General features: G+C 41.2%; 1 protein-coding gene across 2 annotated transcripts in view; it reads left to right on the forward strand.

Annotated features, from left to right (window-relative positions):
• The first annotated feature begins 1,824 nt into the window (after window positions 1-1,824).
• The window catches only part of shisa9b (shisa family member 9b), a 33,837-nt gene continuing 10,937 nt past the window's right edge, over window positions 1,825-24,724 (forward strand). The window contains exons 1-2 of one of the 2 annotated variants that reach the window (XM_054740136.2): window positions 1,825-2,637; window positions 4,209-4,315. In XM_054740136.2, coding sequence (XP_054596111.2) covers window positions 2,129-2,637; window positions 4,209-4,315 — 616 coding nt within the window. In that variant the 5' untranslated portion in view covers window positions 1,825-2,128. The remainder of the gene's footprint in view (window positions 2,638-4,208; window positions 4,316-24,724) is intronic. The other variant, XM_015948586.3, reaches the window with a different exon arrangement.

Below are 24,724 nucleotides of genomic sequence, written 5' to 3' on the forward strand. Positions count from 1 at the left end.
CCCTGAATAAAGCTTGCTGCTGTGTGTCGCCTGCCTGGCCCTTAGTTAGTCCAGAGGAAACCCTATAATAGTAGTAATGCATTTCACAGAAATGCTCATTGTTGCATGGATCGTTTTCTTACGTGTGACATTAAACAATTCAGAATTCACATATTGTGTAAAGAAAATGCGTGTACTTTCGCTTTAGCAAAGCCTCCTTGTAGCAGCCCTGAGATGGTGCGTGCGTCAGCTGCATTACTCACTTGCAACAAAACAAAATTATAGTCAACTTCCTGCTGTGTGAAGGCTTGATTAAACCCCATCCCTGTCTGAGGAGAAATACAACCCCTCCATCTGCCCACCTGCTCCCACCCTCCAAATGGCTTCTAGTGAGTAACTTTTTGGCAGAGATTTACCTGAAAGTGTCATCCGATGCCACACATATGTTTGATGACTGCCGAGCAGTCCTGCAGGAGTAATTCACTCGGAGTTAGAAATAAACTTATATATTCTATTAATTTACAACCAAAGTCATTTTTTATGTATAATTTCACTTTAATAACATGATCAAATTGAAAGTGGAGTTTGTAGATTTGCATGCATGAAAATTGTATGACATCATATGCAAAAAAAAAAAAAAAACAGAGACACAATCAGCTTTGATTCATTATTTACTGACATTCTTAATCAAGACATAAATAAAAACAATTAAGATTTTTAATTTTGAGAATTGAAGCATAGTTAATGAGTAAAATCACTGTGGCTGATTAACCTTTTTTATTACTCTGATCATGCAGCTGAAGGGAAACTGTGTTTCCTCTCTGTCTGTGTCATTCAGCATAGACATTAATAAGAATACCGTCATGCCAGAGTAATAGTTAAAAAAACTCTGAAAACACGCCTAATGTATCTGATCTTAATGCAATCTGATTAATTTTAGGACAAGGAAAGTGTGAAAACTATGTATAGGTAAGATGTACAAAGACAAGAAATGCAAAATAAAGAAAGGAAACCTCCTGACAGCAAAATAAAAGTGCTTTTATCACTGATGATTCCAGACCAAGATGAAAGAGGGAGACTTCACAAATAAAGCTTCTGTGTTTAGTTACAACTTTAGATAAAAAGGTTCTTCTAAAAATAAATTGCAAAGTATTTTTAAGCAGATCTGTTCCTGTCAAAGTTTTTCACCTGTTTCTCTTTGAGAATGATTAGTCATTAACAGCTGGAGCAATGCAGTTATCTGGGTTATGGGAAACTTTTTACTGACTGGTTTAATTTACTGAACTGGAACGTTAACTTTGGGAAGTGCCTTGAGACGACTTGTCTGATTTGGCTATTTAAACAAACTGAGCTGAGCTGAGCTGAACCGACAAACACTGAAGATGTCAGACGTTCATAATGATTCAGATCTAGATAACGTAGTTTCAGGTGTGTGTGAGGTGTGCATTTGGTAGGAAAAAAATCCCATTTAAATCCTCTGAACGTGTCTGAGGTTTTGAAATGTGCAAAAATGAGTGGAGGGCATGATTGTGAAAAATTGTGATGCGAAAAGTGAAAGATTTTTTCTTGAAACAGGTTTGTAAAATGACACTAAAATCTATTGAAATGTCCTTTTCATGTCTGATTTAATTACATTTTTAATAACGTTGGAGCCTCAAACAAATAAATGATCATTTAACCTAAAGCTGAGCTTTATTCATGTTTCTAGTGTTTTACTGCTTTTAGGAGTTGGTTGGCATCGTTGCAGTCGGTTTTTGCCACACAGCTCAGTAATAATGGGCTGTAAGAGGTTGTAATTAGAGCTGTTGCGCACAGCTCTCCCTCTCTCCTACTGACGCTGCTCCTCTCTCCCCAGATCTAAATCAGAGGGTCTCCTGCTTTGTCTTTCTCACCTTCCTTCTGTCTCTCTCTCTCCAGACGCGCTCCATGTGCCTCAGAGGTGTTTGATTCCCTCCAGCTCACCCAGAGGCAGCTCTTTAGAGATGCTTTAACCTTGTAAGCTGCCCTGTGGGGGGTTTCAGCTGCAGCAACAACGGCATTTGTTCTTTTATTCAACGGGAGAGGAAGTGCGGTGGTTTTACGCATGGAGGTTGGCACCAGCCTGTTTACGCAGGACTCCTCGGCATTAGAAGTCAGGGAGTGAGCAACCATGCGGGGCACGGAGCTGCTGCTCGGTTACTTTCTGGTAAAAGTTCTGGTTTGTGACGCGGAGGGCGAGCTGGATCAGAGCGCGGATGACTTCATCATAGTAACCGGGTTTAACGAGTCTGTGGACGGGGAGAGCGCGGCCACGGAGAACCCCCACACGGAGGACAAGTGCAGTGGCTACTACGACGTGATGGGCCAGTGGGACCCGCCGTTCGTGTGCAGGACAGGCAGCTACCTGTACTGCTGCGGCACCTGTGGCTTCAGGTTCTGCTGCGAGTACAAGAGCTCCAGACTGGACCAGACCACCTGTAAGAACTACGACACCCCCCCGTGGATGATGACCGGCAGGCCTCCACCTAAAGTAGACGTGACGTCAGAGTCAGCCAAGGATAAAACCAACCTGATAGTCTACGTCATTTGCGGGGTCGTTGCCATCATGGCCCTGATTGGGATTTTCACCAAGCTTGGCTTGGAAAAGACGCACCGGCCCAACAGAGACAACATGTCCAGGTAAAGCCTGCGCCTGATATTCAGATGATGATTCGGTGTCTTTTTATCCTGAATACATGAGTGAAAACTTCACCAACACATAGTGATGGTCACCCGACAGCCACAGGCTTTGGGTGATGATGGTATGCTTTGATATAAGGCAGCACATGGGTCCCTCCAGACACACACTGTGGAGTGGCATTTTAAACAAACCTTATAATTTATTTGTTTATCAAATACATATTTGAGGAAACTCTTAGAAAGTACAAAAAATAAGGTTCAAATGTAATTTTTCATGCCCCAAAATATCACAAACGATGTAGAACAGTGTTAAAAATGGATTTAAATCAACCTGACCTGCACGTGAGGTGTGATAACAAGGCTAGAGGCCACTGGTTTAATCATCACAATCACACAAACATTCATTTGGACAAAGATGGTTTCCAAATGTGGAAATACATCTGAATAACAATCACCTGTCTGCACAAATGCTGGTATCTATTCCAAATTGCTTTTACTTTGGAAAACACTAAGATGAAAACAGACACATTTTGAAGCTTGGATCATTTAAAAGTTGGCCAGTTGGGTTGATTGATTAATTTAATTAGGCTCTGAAGTTGAAGGGATTGGTTGACACTAAATTGAAATAAATGAACACGTATTTCCAAACTGTGTCTCTGTAACATAGTAGACACATTTAGAGGCTTTTTACTGTTTTCTCCTTTAGGGGAGACACGCAGGATAAATAGTATAACATGTGGGCTGTGTGTATAAACAGCAGCCAGGCATCTTATCGAGATCTGAGGATGTTTGAGGAGATGTGAAGACTGAAGTGGGTCACATGACGATATTCACAAAGCTTTATTCAGAGAACAAACACCTGGGTTGTTGTCGGATTAGGTTACGATTTATCACTTTACATCCGTAAACGGTTTGATTACAACTTCGACAGAGTGACTCTTGTCTGTATGAGGTCACGTTTTCAAAAGCATGAGCTAAACCCTGTGTAGAAACATAAAAGTCACGTGTTGCTCTGATGGTAAACCTTGGTCCACCTGCAGTACTACTTTTATGCTCAGCTGTAATTAATAAAACAAAAGGTGAGGAGGAGTTGTAATAATAATAATAATAATAATAATAATAATAATAATAATAAAAAAGGGGGACGACTGACAATATCGCCACTGTTGTTCCTCTTCAATGGCTTCTTTTTCACTTCAGCACAGCTGGAGGCTTTCAGATCAGTTTAGAGCCAGTAAGGTAGGCAGCTTTGACAGTCTCAACCAGACCTAATGACTATGATCAGAAAATAATAACATGGTCACGCTCAAATGTTTGAAATCTTACTCAACTTAAATGTCACCTGAAATGAGAAACTTGCGAGGGGCAGGCTCAAATAAAGATGGATGTGATTTAATTGCATTATGTAAAAAAAATCTGTGTGTTTCCTAACAGCTTATATATCATACAGATTATGTAGACTTTTGATAGGGTATTTAAAGCATCTCTATGGACTTTTTATTTTAGATTTGATCGTTCAACCATTAACCAGTAAAGACCTTTTCTCTTGAGTCTGCATTTCATCCTTTCAGAGCTCTTGCACACGTGATCCGTCATCCTGCATCAGAACACACAGACGACCTCGGACTCAACCAGCATTACGAGAACATCCACACCAGACTGATGCTTGACAGTTTCCGTAAGTAGCTTGTCACTTTCATTCTAATTCATAATTCAGCTTCAGTCAGGTAATCTGCTCTAATTTTTATGTTTGGGGTTCATAACATAACAAATGGTTCCCGAGCGCAGCCGCAGCTGCAGCTTACCGCCCCCCAAGGGGATGGGTCAAATGCCGAGATGAACTTCACCAGCGTGTGGTGACTAGTGGGACTTAAACTTTATATTAGCAGCTAATACAGTTTAGATAATGATTTAATTCAGTTTAATTGTGACTGATTTGTAGCTTTGTAAATAAGATCAGAAATGTGTATAAAAAACAGATTTTAGCAAAGACAACTTTGTCTAAAGCAAACAGGAGACTGCCGTTTAATTCACCACAAAAGGGATTTTCTAGATGCCTTTACAGTTTTGTTTTTGAGTCAAATCTAGTTTAAACTTGAAAAAGTTTCTCCATTAGAATCGGATGAGTTTACAGACACAAGGCATAAACTACATCTCACGTTGTTTCTTATTTGAGTTTATACTCTGTTTATTTAAAATACGAACCCTGGCTGCATATTAGAGTGCCTCTCCTAAAATTTATTTGGAATTGACAAAGATAAAGAAAAAAAAATCACCCAATCAAATTTCTTGCTGGCTGATGAAAACATTAGTTGCTCCCTTAGAAATCACTGAGCATAGACACTAATTACCAATGACAAGCCTTATTCTCTCATTCACTGGCATCAACGCCTACACACACCTACAGAGATCTGCACTGGCAGAGGAGGGTTCTTATTTTTACTAATGTGGTCTGCTTACTGTCAATCTGCTTCCTGCTTTCACAGCTGTAGTCTCGAGAAAATGCTCTCCACAAGCTCCGTTTCCCTTTTGCCAAATATTGTATAATTGGGTGATTCTCTGAATTCGGTGCCCTTTGCGTTCATATTCAATTCATCCATCCATCTTCTGAACCCGCTTGGTACACGTAGGGTCGCGGGGGGGGGGGGGGGGGGGGGGCGGTGCCTATCTCCAGCAGTCAACGGGCAATTAGGCAGGGTACACCCTGGACAGAGAGCCAGTCCATCGCAGGGCAACACAGAGACACACAGGACAAACAATTGTGCACACACACACTCACACCTAAGGGCAATTTAGACAGACCAATCAACCTAACAGTCATGTTTTTGGACTGTGGGAGGAAGCCGGAGTACCTGGAGAGAACCCACACATGCACAGGGAGAACTTGCAAACTCCATGCAGAAAAATCCCAGGCTGGGAAGCGAACCCAGGACCTTCGTGCTGCAAGGCAACAGCTCTAATCACTGCTCCACTGCGCAGCCATATTCAATTCAATTCAATTCAATTCAATTCAAATATACTTTATTAATCCCAGAGGGAAATTGGAGTTTCAGTACACACAATTCTGAGATCAGACATACAGTCAGGTCCATAAATATTGGGACATCGACTCAATGCTAACATTTTTGGCTCTGTACACCACCACAATGGATATCAAATGAAACGAACAAGATGTGCTTTAACTGCAGACTGTCAGCTTTTATTTGAGGGTATTTACATCCAAATCAGGTGAACGGCGTAGGAATTACAACAGTATGCATATGTGCCTCACACTTGTTAAGGGACTAAATGTAATGGGACAATTGGCTTCTCAGCTGTTCCATGGCCAGGTGTGTGTTATTCCCTCATTATCCCAATTACAATGAGCAGATAAAAGGTCCAGAGTTCATTTCAAGTGTGCTATTTGCATTTGGAATCTGTTGCTGTCAACTGACAAGATGAGATCCAAAGAGCTGTCACTATCAGTGAAGCAAGCCATCATTAGGCTGAAAAAACAAAAGAAACCTATCAGAGGGATAGAAAAAACATTAGGCGTGGCCAAAACAACAGTTTGGAACATTCTCATAAAGAAGGAACGCACCGGTGAGCTCAGCAACACCAAAAGACCCAGAAGACCATGGAAAACAACTGGTGGATGACCGAAGAATCCTTTCCCTGGTGAAGAAAACACCCTTCACAACAGTTGGCCAGATCAAGACCACTCTCCAGGAGGTAGATGTATCTGTGTCAAAGTCAACAATCAAGAGAAGACTCCACCAGTGTGAATACAGAGGGTTCACCACAAGATGTAAACCATTGGTGAGCCCCAAAAACAGGAAGGCCAGAGTAGAGTTTGCCAAACAACATCTAAAAAAGCCTTCACAGTTCTGGAACAACATCCTATGGACAGATGAGACCAAGACCAACTTGTACCAGAGTGATGGGAAGAAGAGTATGGAGATGGAAAGGAACTGCTCATGATCCTAAGCACACCACCTCATCAGTGAAGCATGGTGCTGGAAGTGTCATGGTGTGGGCATGCATGGCTGCCAGTGGAACTGGTTCTCTTGTATTTATTGATGATGTGACTGCTGACAAAAGCAGCACGATGAATTCTGAAGTGTTTTGGGCAATATTATCTGCTCATATTCAGCCAAATGCCTCAGAACTCATTGGACGGCGCTTCACAGTGCAGATGGACAATGACCCAAAGCATACTGCAAAAGCAACCAAAGAGTTTTTGAAGGGAAACAAGTGGACTGTTTTACAATGGCCAAGTCAATCACCTGACCTGAATCCGATTGAGCATGCATTTCACTTGCTGAAGATAAAACTGAAGGGAAAATGCCCCAGGAACAAGCAGGAACTGAAGACTGCTTGTTCCTTGTTCCTGGGGCAATTTCTTATCTGAATCTGGTGCCTCAAGGGCACCAGATTCAGATAAGAAATTGTTTTGGGGCCAGACAGACATAATTTCTTCTCTGTCTCAAAGTTCCATTGGTCCTTAACCTCTCAAAATTCAATAATGGCGTAAGTTAAACTATCCCAATCCGTGCTTATTCGTCCACTCGCTCCTTGATCGCATCCATCTTTTGTGCCAAAGCATGAATCGCAGCCAAAGTTCCAAGCTTACGACTCATCTCGACAATTATATGAGTCTGTGCATTCACAATGAGGTGTAATCCATCCCAGAGCTCCAGGAAAGAGCCAATATTCTTCGACAGCTCGTTAATTTTCCTGTAAGCCAGGTAACCTCCCAGGTCAAAGAGCAGGAAACCTGACACCATCACCACGAATATCCATTTGTCTTCAGAATCCTTTACAGACAGTTGAGATAAGCAGATCAGGTTCCACTGTTTCCAGGAGTCCATGATATGCCCAACTGGATCTGTCCCAGAGGGGCACCCGGGAGCCCCTTCTCCCGTTCTCATTGTTGAGAAAATTTTGTCAATCGCGTTGAGAGACAAGCTGACCAGGTCCATTTTTAATAATTTCCAGTTTCCAGAAAAAATGTAGAAGCGCCGTACACCCAAAGACAGACAAAGAGCCTTGGGGATAAGATAGGGAGGAGAGGAGGAAAAAAGTGTCTGTACTCTCCAAGAGCCGGAAGAAGATAGTAAGTCACAAAATACATTATAAGACAAGAGATGGAAAGGTCAATGTTCCTTTGCATTATGACAAAAATCATCTAAAAATTATGTTCTTAAAAGTTTTATGGCTTGCAAAAGGGTACAGGTCAGCCAAATGAGCATGTTCCCATTGACCCAAACTGTGTTTTATGAACATAACGTAAATGTAATTAGACCAAGACCAGAAGCCTTTTCTGCCAAAATGTTTTTGCCACTCTCCTTTAACCCAACCAAAAAATAAAAATAAATCATAAATGTAAATAAATTACCTATAAAACTGTACAACTTAATCATGTCCCCAGCTTTACACAACAGCATATTAATCTCCCCCTTTTATGAAAGTATTGTTCAGTCAAACTTCCTCTGCAGCCAGGAAGTGACATCACTCAAGTCTTTTACAGCTCATACAGAGGGGTAAGAGTTAGAATACTTTAGGGGGTTAAATATTGTTGCTTTTAAGCGTAACATATCATCTTTACTTATGACCAATAGACTGCTTGGTCTTTGGATGTTTAATCAGAAGATTCTAGGATTGTTTGCTTTTTCAGGGATCAAACACACTTCGTCTCAATTCAGACAGAGTCAAGTTTATAAAAAGTAAGAATTTATTTTCTAAACAATTAAAAACATGACAAGTTACCGTAATTTCCGGACTACAGAGCGCACCTCAATATAGGCCGCACCTACTGAGTTTTAAAAAAACATGGAACTGTACTTATAAATGCCGCACCGGGCTAAAAGCCGCAGATATCTACCGGATATCTACTGAATTGAAAACGTAGTTTAACTGAAGGTAACTGAACTGATCAGTAGCAAACAAAACAGAAAAGTTATTGATTAGTTTATTCATCGTCCTCCTGCTCACTGAAACCACTGAAGTCCTTTTCTTCAGTGTCGGAGTTGAACTGCCTCAGAACAGCTTCGTCACATACCTTTTCTGTGGCGATGTCAGTGTCGCTGTCAGTGTTGCTGTCATCATCCCGGGGAGAAGCTGGCTTGAATGAGTTCTTCCCGCTGCCGTCTCCAGCGCCGAACCATGGATTCATTCATGCCAAGCTTACGTGCGGCAGCACTGCTTCCATCTTTTACTGCCAGATCGATGGCCTTCAACTTAAATGCGGCATCAGATGAACTCATACGTGTAGTTTCCATGATGAGGGGGTATGGATTTTTTAAAAATTCTTCGTCGTGCCGGCTGCTTGCATGTGCTAAATTAAAATGAGCACTTTCTTCGATTTCCACTTTTGACTTCCACCTGTTTCACCTTCTGCTAAAGCGCCCCCTAGTGGCAGGTGAAGGAAAATCTTCAGTAAAGCCGCACCTCATTATAAGCTGCATGGTTCAGAGCTTGGGGAAAAAGTAGCGACTTATAATCCGGAAAATACGGTAACCAAGGCTACTGTGATGGATGAATCTAAGTGGATGGGATGTGATGTGTGTTGATTGAATGGTGTGTGCTTATCAGAACCTTGTATCTAGAAGAGCTGAGTTCTGGGAGTGAAAAAGAATTTGGTTTGCATTAAAATATGAAGTTGGTTCTTATCAAAATGGCATCAGACGCAAACATGTGTGTCTACCTCACCCTTTCTTTGGAGGCCCTCTTCGCGGATCCGGAGGTCAGGGAGGTCAGATGACCTCTGGGCACCGAGGTTCAGTAGATTAACTGCAGCACCGACGCTCCAGTCCAGAGATATCGCCGGGCACACAGGTTGGAACTAGTTTGCGTCTAGAGCAGCTGTTTCTGGATAGCTGAAGGAACCGTTTTGCTCTGTCAGCTGTAGGCAGCTTTTAGCTTGTCAAAAGCTTGTCAAGAGATGCAGTGGCCAGAGAGTTTTCCTCCGATGGCCAGTCATGGTTAGCTCAACTAACAGAAGCTGGAATGCTGGAATGCTGAACCACTCCCCAGTGATTCTGTTTTAATATTCTCGTATTATGACTTACTTGGCCAATCGGGGTGTGCCATGTTAAGGGGTGTTGACAACAAACCATCAGAACATCACACACTCTTTTAGATACAGGATGCTCTGATTTGTGGCTAAGAATATATCTATGTGCAGAAATTACTTTAACTTTAATTTATCTCTGTTACATCCCCGACAGGAGATGTTAAAACGTGATGGAGGGGGTAACATAAGAAATGTGACAGTGGAGTTTAAAATGGATTTATTTGTAATAAAAGGTTCTAAAAACGAGCAAACAGATGGCTAGCATTATAAAGATAATGCAAAACTATCAAAAACTCTGAAAAAGGTTAACATCACAAGACAAATTATCAGCATTAAAACATCTGGTTAAAACTTATTGTAAAAGTTTTACCGCAACAAAGGTGTTTAAAACTGGTCAATAAAATTGCACCAAACCAAGTTAACCTTTAAAATGAACACACAAAAGATCCCACTGGATCATCCAAGAGCTTTACCCTTAAAAGCTCATCACTAAGAGTTAAAACTGTAAAGTAAAAACTCATCGAAACGAAGGGGTTGAAACCAAAACGAAGCATGGAGAACAGCAGAACCCCTGCACTGCTGCCTCCTCACTCAGAGTTAAAACTACCAAAGTTTAAAACTCATCACAACGAAAGGGGTTATGCCCAAAACGAGACTTGGAGGACAGCAGACAGTGGCGGCTGGCCAGTAGAGGGCGATAGGGCGCCGCCCTCCCAGTTTTTCCGTGTTTTTAATTTTTATTTAAATAAATAAATAAATAAAATTAACAATAATCACATATTCTAAGTTAATTGTGTGTTCTGTAACAAAAATCAATCATATATATATATATATATCTATATTGGTCTCTGCCGGTCTCTGCCGGACTCTGCCGAGCGGTGGAGGCTGTGTGCTGTTTTTCAATCGCCCAAACAGGACGAGACCAGCTGTCCAATTGCTGACAAGAATATCAAACGGTAGGGATGGGAATGTATCCAGTCAGCGTCGACGTTGTTTCAGAACGTTTCAGAAGCATGATGGGCGATGGAGCTACCGCCAAAGGTTTCGTTGGTGTTCGGTAGAACTCGGCAGAGTCGTTTTTGGTCGTGACGCAGATGTAACATGGACGCCGCCAGTGAGCCTACAACCAGCATGGATACCGGATCTCAGCAGCCACTGAATTCAGTTCGGTCTCTTCTCCAGTATCCGTTCGAGAGGAGAACTATGGTGGAAAAACTTAATGTCAAAGAGCTTGGACCAGATCAGCCCGACGTAAAGATAAGCCAGCAGGACAAGGAGAGAGGTAAACTGTACACACGACGCTTCTCCCGAAATTGGTACACCAGGAAGGCTTGGCTAGCTGGATGCAATCACGCTAATGCGTTATTTTGCTTTCCGTGTTTGTTATTCAAAACGGCTGGGACAGATAAGGCATGGATGAGTCAGGAGTTACAGACATGAAACATTTTTCTGAGAAGGTGAAGAAACACGAGTCATCCCGGGCACACATGGACAACAACACGGTGAAGCTAGCCATGCTAGGCAGCAGAGCTAACGTTGCCATGCAGGGAACAACAGCAGCTGGGTGCAGAGGTAAGCTGTACATTACATTTCTGTGAACAAGACAATCAGAATCAGAAATCCTTGGTTGTCCCACAAACCGGGACATTTGTTTAATAACATGTTTAATGTGCATTAACTGTAAAAACTAATTTCAACACACATACTTATTATACATATTTAATCATGTAAATGTGTATTTCATGTAAATTTGTACATACATCAATCTGATTCCATTTTACTTGTTACACTTCTGCTGCAGCAAACAAATTTCCCAGTTTTTGGGACAATTAAACATTTCTGATTCTCAGTTAGATGTTTTTACTTCAAATGTAAAAACATCTGATTGAGAATCAGAAATGTTTTATTGTCCCAAAAACTGGGAAATATGACATTATTTCCTATGAAAGTGTTTCCTATGTACTTATCTGTTGTTTTTTATTTATCATATGACAGGTTTTTCACACCATCCTGAGCCATGCAAAAGAAGATTCTTGTCACCACACCCATGACCACAGCCGAATCAGAGAGGTGCTTTTCTACTTTAAAGAGGATTAAGACTTTCCTTGAGGAACACCATGACACAGGATGGGCTGAATGCTCTTGCCATGCTCTCCATGGAAAAAAAAAGCTTGTCACAAACATTCCTGACTTCAATAAAAAGCTCATCGAGAGCTTTGCCACTCAGAAGGACAGAAGGGCAAAATTTCTGTACAAATGAGGTATCACACACACACACACACACACACACAAATGCATCCACTTGATCTTTGTATAAAGTTGACCTTGGCACAACACTCCAGAAATATTTAACAGTGTAAATTTCTGGCATTTTGTCTAAGTAGTGTTTACTACCATTACTGTAACAGTGACCTGCTCATAATTTTTGGTGTTCACTCATGTTGAAATTAAACAAAATGTTTTTGTTACTTGCCTCTTGCATTGCCTATTTACCATTTATGGTCATGTTATTTTATGTGCAATTTAATGCAGTATTTTTCAACCTTGGTCTGCAAGGCAGCGTGCCAATAGTCAGACACACCTGGATTAATCAGTTTGTCCAATGATGTAAGACAGGAAATAAAAGAGCTGTGCATAATTCAGGAAATAGTGAAGTTGTGCACAAAGCTCAGAAAGCACAAGTTTGTTTAAAAATAAAAACTAGCACAGCCCCGCCAAAAATATTTTTCACCAGCCGCCACTGACAGCAGAACCCCTGCACTGCTGCCTCCCAGACTGCTGAAGGCACGGCCTTTTTATCCAGGTGTTTGTAATCAGCAAGATTTGGCTCAGCTGTGCTCCTCAGCAGTCTGGAAGAGAGGAGGAGGAGGGGCGGTGTCAGGCTGATCACCAGGGCTGGGTGATTCTGGCTCCTGGATCTCACTGGCCAGACTGGTAACCGTAACAATCTCTAATGACTATTGTGTCTGAGTGCAGATAATGATTCACTAGTTAAATCAAACATTACTGATCATCATCATAATATTCATTTCAACTTCAGTAATTCAAGCACAGATTAATCAACCTTATTAATTTAAGCACAGATTAATCAAAACATTATTATTATTCATCAGCCATTATTGTTCATTCGGCCATATGATTATTTACTATTATAACGGTTCAGTCCTTTATTCTGTGCAGGACAGCCTAGATAAGCAGACAGGCTTGGCAGAGAAGAACCTTGAGGGAACATGATTTTGACAATCTGAGTGTAAACACGCAGTGTTGATTCTTTTCCTGTAGCTTGGAAGATTAAGAGACGCACAGAGGCAGATTCATGTCTGTAGATGACCGGTGGCATGTAGATCAATCTGTAGGCAAAAAGTGACCATTCCTGGATGATACAATACTTTCCTTCCAAAATTTTCATGTTTTTATTATCATACCAACACGTCAAGCGCAACCTTTCCACCCTGTTGCATGCATACATTATATTTGTCATTGTTTAAAAAAATCTAGTGATTGATTTGGAAAAATACGCTAATGTCTTATTTTCCTCTTCTTATATGCTGCTACATACACTAATGTTGACTTTTAGCCAAAACATCCAATTCCATGACACTCAACCCCATAACACACACACACACACACACACACACACACACACAACTGTAAGAGGTTGGATCATTGATATGGAGTTGAAGTTTGTTCTTAAATACCTCCAGTCAGCTATCCACTGATTTATTTCCTTTTTGTTTTTCGTATTTTTAAAAATTTTTGGAATGTTATGTTTTTTAATTGCATTCTTTTTAGAAGTTGTGCAATTTTATTTGCGCATTAAACACTCCCACCAATGACATTTAAGCACAAGGCAAGCAGGAACACAGGAGACAACAAGTCAGAGACAGGCAGAGTACAGGCGAGATACTACCCAATGCTGAGTAATCACCCGGCACTGGTGAGTTGTCACGCTACTCCCTAAATCCCCTGACCTCTGATGAGAAGATTCACAGCAGCTGCTCTCCGGGACACGCCCACCTGCAAACAGAAAGACTCAGACCAGAGAGAGGTTAGCTCAGAACAGCCCATGACACCCACATCTGCTATACATCCTGTACTCTCCCATCAACTAACTTTATGTCATCTTTCTCTGCAGCCATAAATGTGCTCATTGGTCTTCCTCTTAGCCTCCTGCCCATGGTGGCTTCAACTTCAGCATCCTCCTACTAATATGTAATCCCTCCTCTGGACATGGCCAAACCACACCAGTCCGACCTCTCTGATCTTATCTCCAATACATCTAATATGAGCTGTCCCTCGGGCTTATTCCTGTTCCTACCATCTTCATCACTTAGGAGAATCTCAGCATTGAAAATGAGATTAAACATAATTACTACTGTTGATTAGTTTCAATTAAAGCCATTAATATTGTAATAAAACTTCAAAAGTTTTCATTAAAGATTAAATATTAAAATTTATACTAATTTATACTCTTTGGCTACACATTCACTGGTTTACACCATTTTCTGAATAAAAACAGGAAAAATGAGTACACTTCACATTTAGCCTCTGGAAGTCTGCAGAATAATAAATAACAATCTGTATCTGAAGAAAAAGAAAAGTGATGCTTGTTTAATTTGTATTTTTATTTCAAATAAACAATTTTACACAGAAGATAAAAAACAAACTCAGTCTTTTATTTCCAGTGTTGAACTTGGAGATTGGTTGCACTGTGGTTTCCCGACATAAAGTGAGGGATCCAGTTAAAGTTGGCTTCAATGAGCCAGTGCTGATTGTTGTTCTACTGACAGCAATCCTTGGAGGGTTAGAAGGTTAGCTCTATTGTTGCCACATATAATTCTGCTCTTTGCAGCTGTTTTCTCTCATGGCTTGTAAAATGTTTATTTACTGCCGAAAGCTCACAGTAGTGACTGAGACACTCCATTGGGAAACCCTTGTTTCTCGTCAACATAGCAAAAACCTATTAGTCTGGTCTGTGGCTCTTAGGATATCTGTAATGCAGGCTTTGCATGGCGGGGTTTTCTGGACACTAGTTCTAGTCCTAATTATGTCCTACTGGACATGCACAGGGTGATCCCGATGGGAGGAATCTTTTTACTCCAGGTAGAAGGAGAAATCAAAGTCTTGTCAATGCTAGCAGGCTGTTGATGCTTGACAGCACATTTCCTCACCTCTAGAAATGCAATACTGCTGCATTACGTCTAAGGACATCTGAGAAAAATATACCAAATGAAGAGTCAATAGTCTTCACCATGGCACTAATCAAAGGTGTATTTCTTGGTTGTAGCTAGTTCGGAATGCTGCAGCCCGTCTTTTGACTGGCACTTCGATTTGATCACATTACTCCAGTTCTTGCCTCTCTGCACTGGGTTCCGGTTAGGTTCTGTGTGTAATTTAAGATTTTGGTTCTGACTTATACATATTTAAATGGCCTTGCACCTGTCTATCTCTCTGAGCTTACTGTGCATTATGTTCCATCTTGTGGACTGAGGTCGGCTGGCCAACTTAGATTGAATGTCCCTAGGGCGAAGCTACAGAGAAGAGGCTTTAGGTCTTTCTCAGTGGTGGCACCTACTCTTTGGAATATGTTACCAGTCACCATCAGGCAGGCATGCATTTATTACTATTTTTAAAAAGTTACTGAAGACATTTCTTTAATCCAAAACCTTTAACACCTTGTGCTGACAGGGTTGTCCTGTTTTTATGACTCTTTGTGTCTGATTTTTATTTTTGTGCGCATTTTATGTTTTGTAATTGCCTGTAGTCATTTGATTGTATTTAAAAAAATTTTATGTTTACCGCTTTGGGCAACATGTTGCATTTACAGTGCTATACAAATACACTTTTGATTGAGTCTGGATAGGGTCCAAATGCCATCTCAGAGGCAGAGAGTACTATGAGAGGAGGTAGGGCTGGGCGATATGGCCTAAAATCAGCATCATGATATATTGAGGATTTCACAGCGATAACGATAAATGGACAATAACTACAGGCATATCCAGAAACAAAAGTTGTCCACTAGATGGGGCTGTCACGTGTATTACGTTGAGTCACATTTTTACGTCACTCAAGATGGTACAACCATCATAGGCGTCATTTTAACCGGGGACGCCGGGGACATGTCCCCGGCAAAATTTGTGATTGGCAGCTGTGTCCCCCCCCCACTTTCAAAAACGCCTGCTGATGAGGATTTTTGTTTTACCAGCTCAGATCTTATACCAGGGGTCGGCAACCTGTTCCCATCAAAGAGCCATTATTACCCGTTTCCCACGGTAATTTTGGACGGACCTTAATAAGCAGTGACTTAAGTGAAGCAGGCAGGTCGCGCTAGAAAATTTAGTTTAAAAAGACGTCATAAATGTGTTCCCCCATCATTTTTATTTATAAAATATGAAGTAAAAACTCACAATTTAATTTTCATTCATTTGTCATTAATATGTAGTCTACACCCGTGCGTTAAGTGGACCATCTTCCAGTAAACGCAAAGCATCCAGCCCACCTCTCCAAACGCGTAAAATGTGCATCAGCCGCTAGTTAGGCGCGCCGCGCGCACCATCAGCTGATCAGCCCAGACAAGAGCAGAGCAAATAGAGAAAGAATAGAGGATAATTGTGTCTGGATGTGGATGGAGATTACATTTTACAGCAGCCTGATCATCATTTAAATACGTAAACCATCACCTGTCTTCTAGTCCACGCTATCAGCATTATTTTAATTGGTGTGTGTGTGTGTGTGTGTGTGTGTGTGTGTGTGTGTGTGTGTGTGTGTGTGTGTGTGTGTGTGTTTGTTTTCCACTTCAAACACTGGTCTAACCGACCAGACCAGCGTGTCCAGTAACATATTAATGTTACAATTAAACAGTTTCACTTCATGTAGGCTAGGAACGTTTCACCTGCCGTGGCCCGACCGCTTCTGCTCCACATAAACTTTGTGCGTAATCAAATGTCTCTACGCGTCATGCGTCTCCATATTAGAGATGGGAACAAGCGCTGTTCAGCCAGTTTCATAATTTCATAAAAAGAACATTTTTCCAAGTGACACATCCCTCAGAGAGACCGGGTTTCCAGACTGTTTTCAGTGGGAGGAAATCTTATCGCATGCACCGTGGTTCTGCACTGCGCTGCGAACCCCAGATCTTCAGCCCACTGTCCACCGTGGGCGCTCCGAGCCACACTGAACACAGTGTCCAGTATAAAGCTCTGATGTTCTGATGGGAATATTTTACCTCCGCGATGTGCGTTAACGATTAAAATGTCAGCTCATCCATGCGCATCAGTGTGCGTCGGGGTAATTCTTTCAAACCAAGCAACATCCTTGAGTTCATCTGTCAAAATAAACAGTCAAATGGAAATATGTGTAACCTGCCGTTTAACTGTTTTGCCTTCCTGTGAAGATTGTTGCAAAGAGAAACAATTAAACTTGATTAACCCCAGAGCCACCCAGAGAACCAGAGCGCATGTGGAAGGTTCCTCCCACTGAAGCGAGTGTCTCTCAGAGAGACTTGTCACTTAGAAAATGTTCCCTGATTATGAAACTTTGGCTGAATAGTGCTTGTTCCTGTCTCCAATGTGGCGACACATCCAGGAGCCGTCTGAGGAGAATCCCAGAATCTCACATCCTCTTCAGCTCAGGAAGCGCCTATGATTACGCACAAGCGTGACGCGTCAACCCGGTCTCACAGTAAGACCGGGTTGGACCTGTTCAGGTTTACGCAGACAATCTTTACATTTAGAATTGGCATACAGATGTAAAATGAATGCAGTAAAATATAAAGCATTTTATTTAAATATCCATTCATTATTTTACAAGCACAGAGGGCCGCATCAGATGGATGGAAGAGCCGCATGCGGCTCCAGAGCCGCGGGGTGCCGACCCCTGTGCTAGCCTACTTTATTGTCCCCAGCAATTTTTAAACCCCACTCAAGTGTATGGTTATTGTCCCCAGCAATTCTGAAAACAAACTGACGCCCTTGACAACCATAGATGGCGAAAGCGGGAGTCGAGGGCGTAGCTAAACGGCGGCCATCTTACCTCAGACAACAGACCCCTCTGCTCTCAGTGGTAGCAGCTGAAAGGTGAGTGATCAGCTTAAACAAAAACACCCTTAACTCGATGAAATATTAACGGATTTACAAGCGGTTTGCCTTGTTACAACCCTTAGAACACATGGGCTTGAGACAACATACTTGCACATGTTGAAAATAACACTTTTGCTTTTGAAAGTGGCTTCATTGTGAACTATGAGTCCCGCCTAGGCTAGCTGCATGTTATTCAGGTTGAGACCACAATCGATATTTTATGTGGTTCTACAAAACCAATAACGACTTTACGACTGCCCAGTTGTTGTGTAAATGGCTGTTTGTGGATGTTTTTGTATTTATTAGCTGTCTAACTTGGCTTAGAGATGACGAGGCTACGGTGGGTGCACTGCCAAGCAAAACAAAGTTGACCATTTACCTCAGTGGGAGTCGCTCGTTTTGTTTTAAATAAATTAATGCAAAATTGCCCGTGATTTTTAAGCATCTTGGTTTGTTACACAAAACTTATACTGAGATATATTAAAACAGGACATTTCTGGATTTATGTTTGCAGAAATACACCTTTATTAATTGTGAAGCTTGAGGGTCAGCATGGCTGACTTTAGTGCAGCCTACGGATGCTCGTATTGCCGCTGTGACAAACTGAGACAACGTGGGATCACCTTTCATCTGTAACTGGTGAAGAAACCCTAGTCGTGTACATGATTCTGTCTGTTAATAGTTTTTATGTAAATAAAATAATTTGAAACTGCTGTTCCATTGCTGCTGCTACCTCCTTCTTTACATTGTTTATCTGGTTTTATGAATGTTGAAAATCTCCTTCACAAGATCAATCCATCTATCTTATTTATTACTGTAATCCATCTTATTTATTAACCTAATCTATCTTTTGATTATTTCTTAACCTTTTCAGAAAGCGTTTCCAAAGAGCTTATAATTAATAAATGAAAGTCAATAAATAAGAAAACAAAAGTTAAGAAATAGTGAAAATACAAAATAATTTGCTGGGTGAAATTTTACTGCTGGCGGGCCGGTTTTGCTGACAGACGTGATTTGGGTCTCGGTTGTCTTATTTGTTGGGGTGCACATTTTGTATTTGTGTTCTGTTAATGTGGGCTTTACCTCAAAAGAACCTTGAAATCTCATCTCTACACAAATCTTATCTCACAAACCAGGAATATATATATATATATATATATATATATATATATATATATATATATATATATATATATATATATAGATATATATAGATAGATATCTATCTATCTATCTATCTATCTATATATATATATATATATATATATATATATATATATATATATATATATATATATATATATATGTACTATAATAATAGGCTATGTATACTTTAGTTTACAATTAAATGTGTTATCTATGAAAGATTAAATGCTTTGTGGGGTGAAATAACAAAAGTTTCTGGGCCAAACCCATCCTATTTCATAGTCACATCTCTGGCATTTATAACAAATAACACCTTTTGAAAATCGGTTGAAAATTGAGCAAGTTAGAGTTGTTTAAATAGTACATGCACCATACACCCCAATGTCAAGAAAGGGGGCAGCTGTCTGCGGTAAGATGGCCGCCACATTCCTACGTCACATCCATCCCATTGGCGAACAGCAGGGACGAGGCATCTAGTGTTTATATATACATATCCATGGGTACAACCTCTTAAAGGCCCAATGTGTGATATTTCATCTTATAAGTTATCAAATTTCTTGTATCACATTCTCAAATTTGTTTTTTTTAATGATAATTCAAACAAGCATTTATTCTAAGCATTATTATTAGCTTTATATTTTAATATTTTAGACAAAAGAAGCAGACCGGTGCTCCATATGGCATGCGCCATCTTAAAATACAGTGACCTTTTAGGGACATACAACATATTAAGCTTCGCATTTGATGTTTGCGTTTTTAAATGATGTAACCTCAAAGAAACAGCAGGGGGCAGAAGTGCGCCTTGTAAGCATGCAGTCTGACAAAGTAACTAAGAAGAAGAAGAAACTAGCCACACCGTACTTCTAGCGATGGAGGATCACACATATTCTACAAGCAAACTTGAGAAACGGGATAGTTTGAAAGCGCTTGAAAGCGCCGATCTTCTAGACTTTATTGCAGCTCTTCCTCTTGTGCGTGGAACGTTGCGGCTGGTTTGAGCAAATTCGGCTCCTTCATCTTGGGATGCTTGCCCTGCTTCTGTCGCATGTCTAACACCTCTGCCTCTCTGTGCGCTGGCACACGTCTGTCCTCTCCCTCTTCCTCTCCCTCTTCCTCGCCCTCTTCCTCTCCCTCGTCCTCTGTCTGTCTTCACTGATGAACCATCGGATGATATCTGACTCTGTTTACGGAGAGAAAACAATTACAGACTACACTACCTTGTATATTTCCAAAATGGCAAATAGAAATATAACATTTCTCAAATAAAATGAACAAAATATTGTCATTTTTTGTAGTCAGAAGTCATCACTAACTAGCTGCCGTTTGCTATTAGCAAACATAACTGACATAAAAAAGTTTTTCTTATTCAAAACCTATTTAGATTAAATTAATAAAATAAGTTAGATGAAAACAACTAACCTGTTCGCTGACTTGAAAGCTGGAATTAGATGATGACATGCTGCCGTTTACAGCAACACGATTTTGTATTGTATTTGTTATATTTGTTAATAAAGTTTTAAATAATGATTAAAAAAACCCTTTTTGATCCTCGGGGGCTCCAATAGCTGCAATACCGACTCTAAACTGCGTGGTGCTAAAGAGTCGGATCTTTTTACTATGATTTCTGTGAATTTCACACACGGGGCCTTTAAAGGGACATGAATTTTGCCAACCTTTTCATATTTTCATTATCAAATGTATTAACATGGGAAAAGTTATCTCAATGAGAGTCAGTAATATATATATATATATATATATATATATATATATATATATATATATATATATATATATATATAGCTGCTTACTTACTTACTTGCTTATTTAATGGTGAATAAAAATTAAAGGGCTAAAATCTTTCTATGAAAACGCACACAAGCTATCCAGCTTATCTGCATGAACATATTTACTTTTACAGTGTAGATATACTGTTTAAAGGCACGGTGTTTAAAAACATTCAACTCTTTAGTCACACACTTCTTATGGGCTCGACACACGGGAGGCGACATCGCCTCTCCTCCATTCATTTTCAACGAGACATGCGCGACAAAGCGATAATCGCGGGTCTCCCTCCTACCAAGCAAAACGCGAAAAACGTGCGTGTGAATTTTTGCACTCGTGCACATGACGTGCACGTATCGTGCACGTGTCGTGCACAGGTGACCCAGCGACGCAATCCCAGAAAGTTGAAACATTTTCAACTTTTCATCGCTGTCGCTCGGACGAGGACCAATCAACGGTTTCATTCACTGACCAATGAGCGGACAGGATGCTCCGTACATCTCCGAGCAAGCATGAAGGAGAAGTTGATTATTATTATGTTTTATTTAGTAAAATCAGAAGTAAGATTTCACATAACTCTAACAGCACCTTGTGAAACATCATATCTATCGCTTTATCAACTCCGAACCGCTTAAATAACCTTAATTCCCTCCAACCTGACAGCCAAACAAAACAACGGAAGTTTCGATTTTGTCATGGAACAGAACGCGTAGACGGCTTTGCCGCTGGCCGCTGCCGCGTATCGCCTCCCGTGTGTCAGCTAATAAAAGCGACAGCGACAAATTTCGCTGATCGCAGTCGTTTGTCGTCTCCCGTGTGTCGAGCCCATTAGTAGGCAGCGGTAGCCAACATGCTTCAAAAAGGCAACGTGTGATTGTGGTGGTGTGTGCACGGCTGAAAGGAAGACAGCAGCACTGTCTTTTGGGGTCACGAACAGAAAACACCACACACCAGTTTTCAAGCGTCTGCACGTTTTATTTACTGTTTCTGTTGCTCTGCTGCAGTCAGAGTCTCTCTCAGGGAATCCAGAGCCCTCTTTATGTATCCTTTAAATACTCGTAGAACAAGCCTGGTCAGTCCTTTGCAGCTGCTGTGTCTTTCATTCCACTGCTGCCGCTTCCGCTGATGCCATGTCACCCGTCTCCGTCTCCCCGTGGCTGTGCATGCATCGCCACAGGTGTGGCGATGCATGCACAGCCATCTATGACTTTTTGCTTTCAGTCCAGCGATCACAGGCAGTTGGAGCAGGGTAAGCAACCCAAGTGCAAGGAGCAGAATTCCCACAAACCAGCAAGGTTGCCATAGAGAGAACCAGAACCACTTTGAACTTTCATGTCAAATGCAAATGCAGAGCATCATATCTTGTATGTCCCTAAGCAGCCACAGTATTTCAAGATGGTGCATGACTGTTGAGCGTCGACCACAGTTTATGTATATAAAAATGTAAATTTCTAAGCTAAGAGGAACATTTTGAATAGAGTCAGAAATATTAATAAAAAAGGATAAGTTTGTAAACGGATACACAGAAAAGAAACACTGTGCCTTTCAAGAAGGTCACAGGTCAGTCAAAAATAGCCCGATTTTGACAGGTCAGAAGAGAATACTTTCATCACTAACTTGAAAATAGGTCACCTGTTAATGCCTTTATCTTTATTTCAGGATAAAACTCAAAATACTCTCTTAAATCGTTTATGAGTTGCAGGGTGGCGTATGTTTCTGGAGTGTTAACTTGCTTTTTTTCCTGCACACTCGTGGCGTTTTTAACCTTGCAAGTCTCCAAGAGTGGCCTACTTATTCCCAGTAACTGACATAAAAGCTGCAACACACCTGCATAAATTACACGGTCAATGCTAACATAGAAATAAACTATTACAAAAGTCAGCATCTCTGTTTGAATTGCAGTTGGCATTCTGTAAATAGTAGCATTGCTCAGTGTAGAGATTTACAACAAATTGGGTTTTTATTCATTAGAGAAGATTTAAAGACGCTCACCCTAGATTAGAGCTTGTGTTCATGGCCCACTTAGCAATGAAATGGAAACAGGTCAATAAGCTCAAAAAATACCCTGAACATTGAAGACCATTAGATTGGATGTCTGCTTTTGAATAAAACTGTCACCGTTGTTGACAGAGATGCTTGAAGAGTCAATGAAGAACTGTGACTGATTGTATTTGTAATATCTTTTCTAAGTTGAAACCAGGTTGTGGTGGCGAGATTTAACTCTACAACCAAGAGACCAAAGACCCATGTTTATAGGTGAAGTGGTTTGCGTATAGGGGTGGGAATTGATAAGTTTTTATCAATATCAATAGTTGTCGATTCTGTCTATCGATCCAATTCCTTATCAGTTCTAGAGTAGTTAAACAGGTGGCAAAAAACTAATAAATGTCAGTTTATTTATGATAAATAATCAGTTGTACCTGTATCGGTTGGAAATGTCTTTCCAATAGTTCTCCTTTGTGCTCCCTGTGAAGACAGAGTCTTACACATAAAACAATGTCTTGTTTGGTGCAGCGTTGCTGTAGCTTTTGTAGAGTGGGAACAATCTCACCACAGATCGCACTTTAGTTGCTGGAGTCTGCTCGTGTAGAGGTGTACACTCTAGGGGTTGTGTGAACTAGTCGACTAGTCGATTTCACGGCTCTGTAGTGACTTTTTTTGCCTGTCATCGACTAGTCGCTGTCACGTGATAATGACTGACAAGATGCAGTCCTCCAGCAGGTGATGAGCCCCTGCGTCAGGAGGCGGAGGCGACGCGCTGTGCCAGAGCGTCGTACTGACACCGGCGGTAAAACGGACATTTAACCAAACTGTGACCTTTTCCCTCTTGCAATTTTACCTTCCCCTCACCCCCATCCTAATCTTAACCAGTTTGCGCATGCAAAGCTCTGATCGTTGATGCGCTCCAGACATCTGCGTCCTGAGCACCGCCAAATCAGGTGTCACCACCTCAAAAACAAATTAAGCACGTGATCGTTCATGTCGGCTCATTTCCTTTCATGTTTTCTGTCTGTCATTTGTGCCTGATGCGTTTCGCTGCTGCAGAGCGAGGCGCATCACCTGTTTTGTCCTCCGGTGATGCACCCCCAAAATTCCACTATCTCCGCTCCGGCACGAACTCCGCAGCAAAAACGGTCCCGTTGTAGTCGGCCGGCGAGCAGCGAGCACTCCGCTGTTTTTGCGGTCGGTAGATCTTTTAGAACTGCAGTTCAAAGGTAACTCATGAGGTGAATATAAATGAACCCAGGTAGCAGTTTTTCTTTAGGATTGAGAGGAGATGCAGGAAGATAATAAACAGACAGGACAGAAAAATAGTCAAATAAAAACAAGTTTGCTTTTGTACCTGGTGGTTGCAACAAACAGACACCATTGAAGGCAATCAGAAGTGAGGAACAGAAAATGAAATAATTATTTTAATGTTTAGAGCAGCAGGAACTCCGAGAGGCTGCAGGCGCATCAGTTTGCTGCTGCTGCGCAGGGGGAGGGGGGAGGGGACTGAAGTAGGATGCAGAAACTACCGTTGTTAACAGAGATGTGTTAACGTAGAAAATGTGGGCGCAATTTTAATTGTCAAAAACTCCAGTGAACCTACCGACCCCCACCACCACCACCCCCCCAGCCCTGCCACTTCAGGTGCATGACGTCATCAATGACTAGTCGAAGTCGACTCGATTTTCATTACTTGACTGTCGAATTTAAAAAAAATTAAGTCATGCAACCCCTAGTACACTCACCTAAAGGATTATTAGGAACAGCATACTGATATGGTGTTTGACCTCCTTTCGCCTTCAGAACTGTCTTAATTCTACGTGGCATTGGTTCGACAAGGTGTTGAATGCATGCTATAGAAATGTTGGCCCATATTGATAGGATAGCATCTTGCAGTTGATGGAGATTTGTGGGAAGCACATCCAGGGCACGAGGCTCCAGTTCCACCACATCCCAAAGATGCCCTATCGGTTTGAGATCTGGTGACTGTGGGGGCCGTTGTAGTACAGTGAACTCATTGTCGTGTTCAAGAAACCAA

Source organism: Nothobranchius furzeri, chromosome 5 (genome assembly GCF_043380555.1).
Source record: "Nothobranchius furzeri strain GRZ-AD chromosome 5, NfurGRZ-RIMD1, whole genome shotgun sequence".
Lineage (NCBI taxonomy): Eukaryota > Metazoa > Chordata > Actinopteri > Cyprinodontiformes > Nothobranchiidae > Nothobranchius > Nothobranchius furzeri.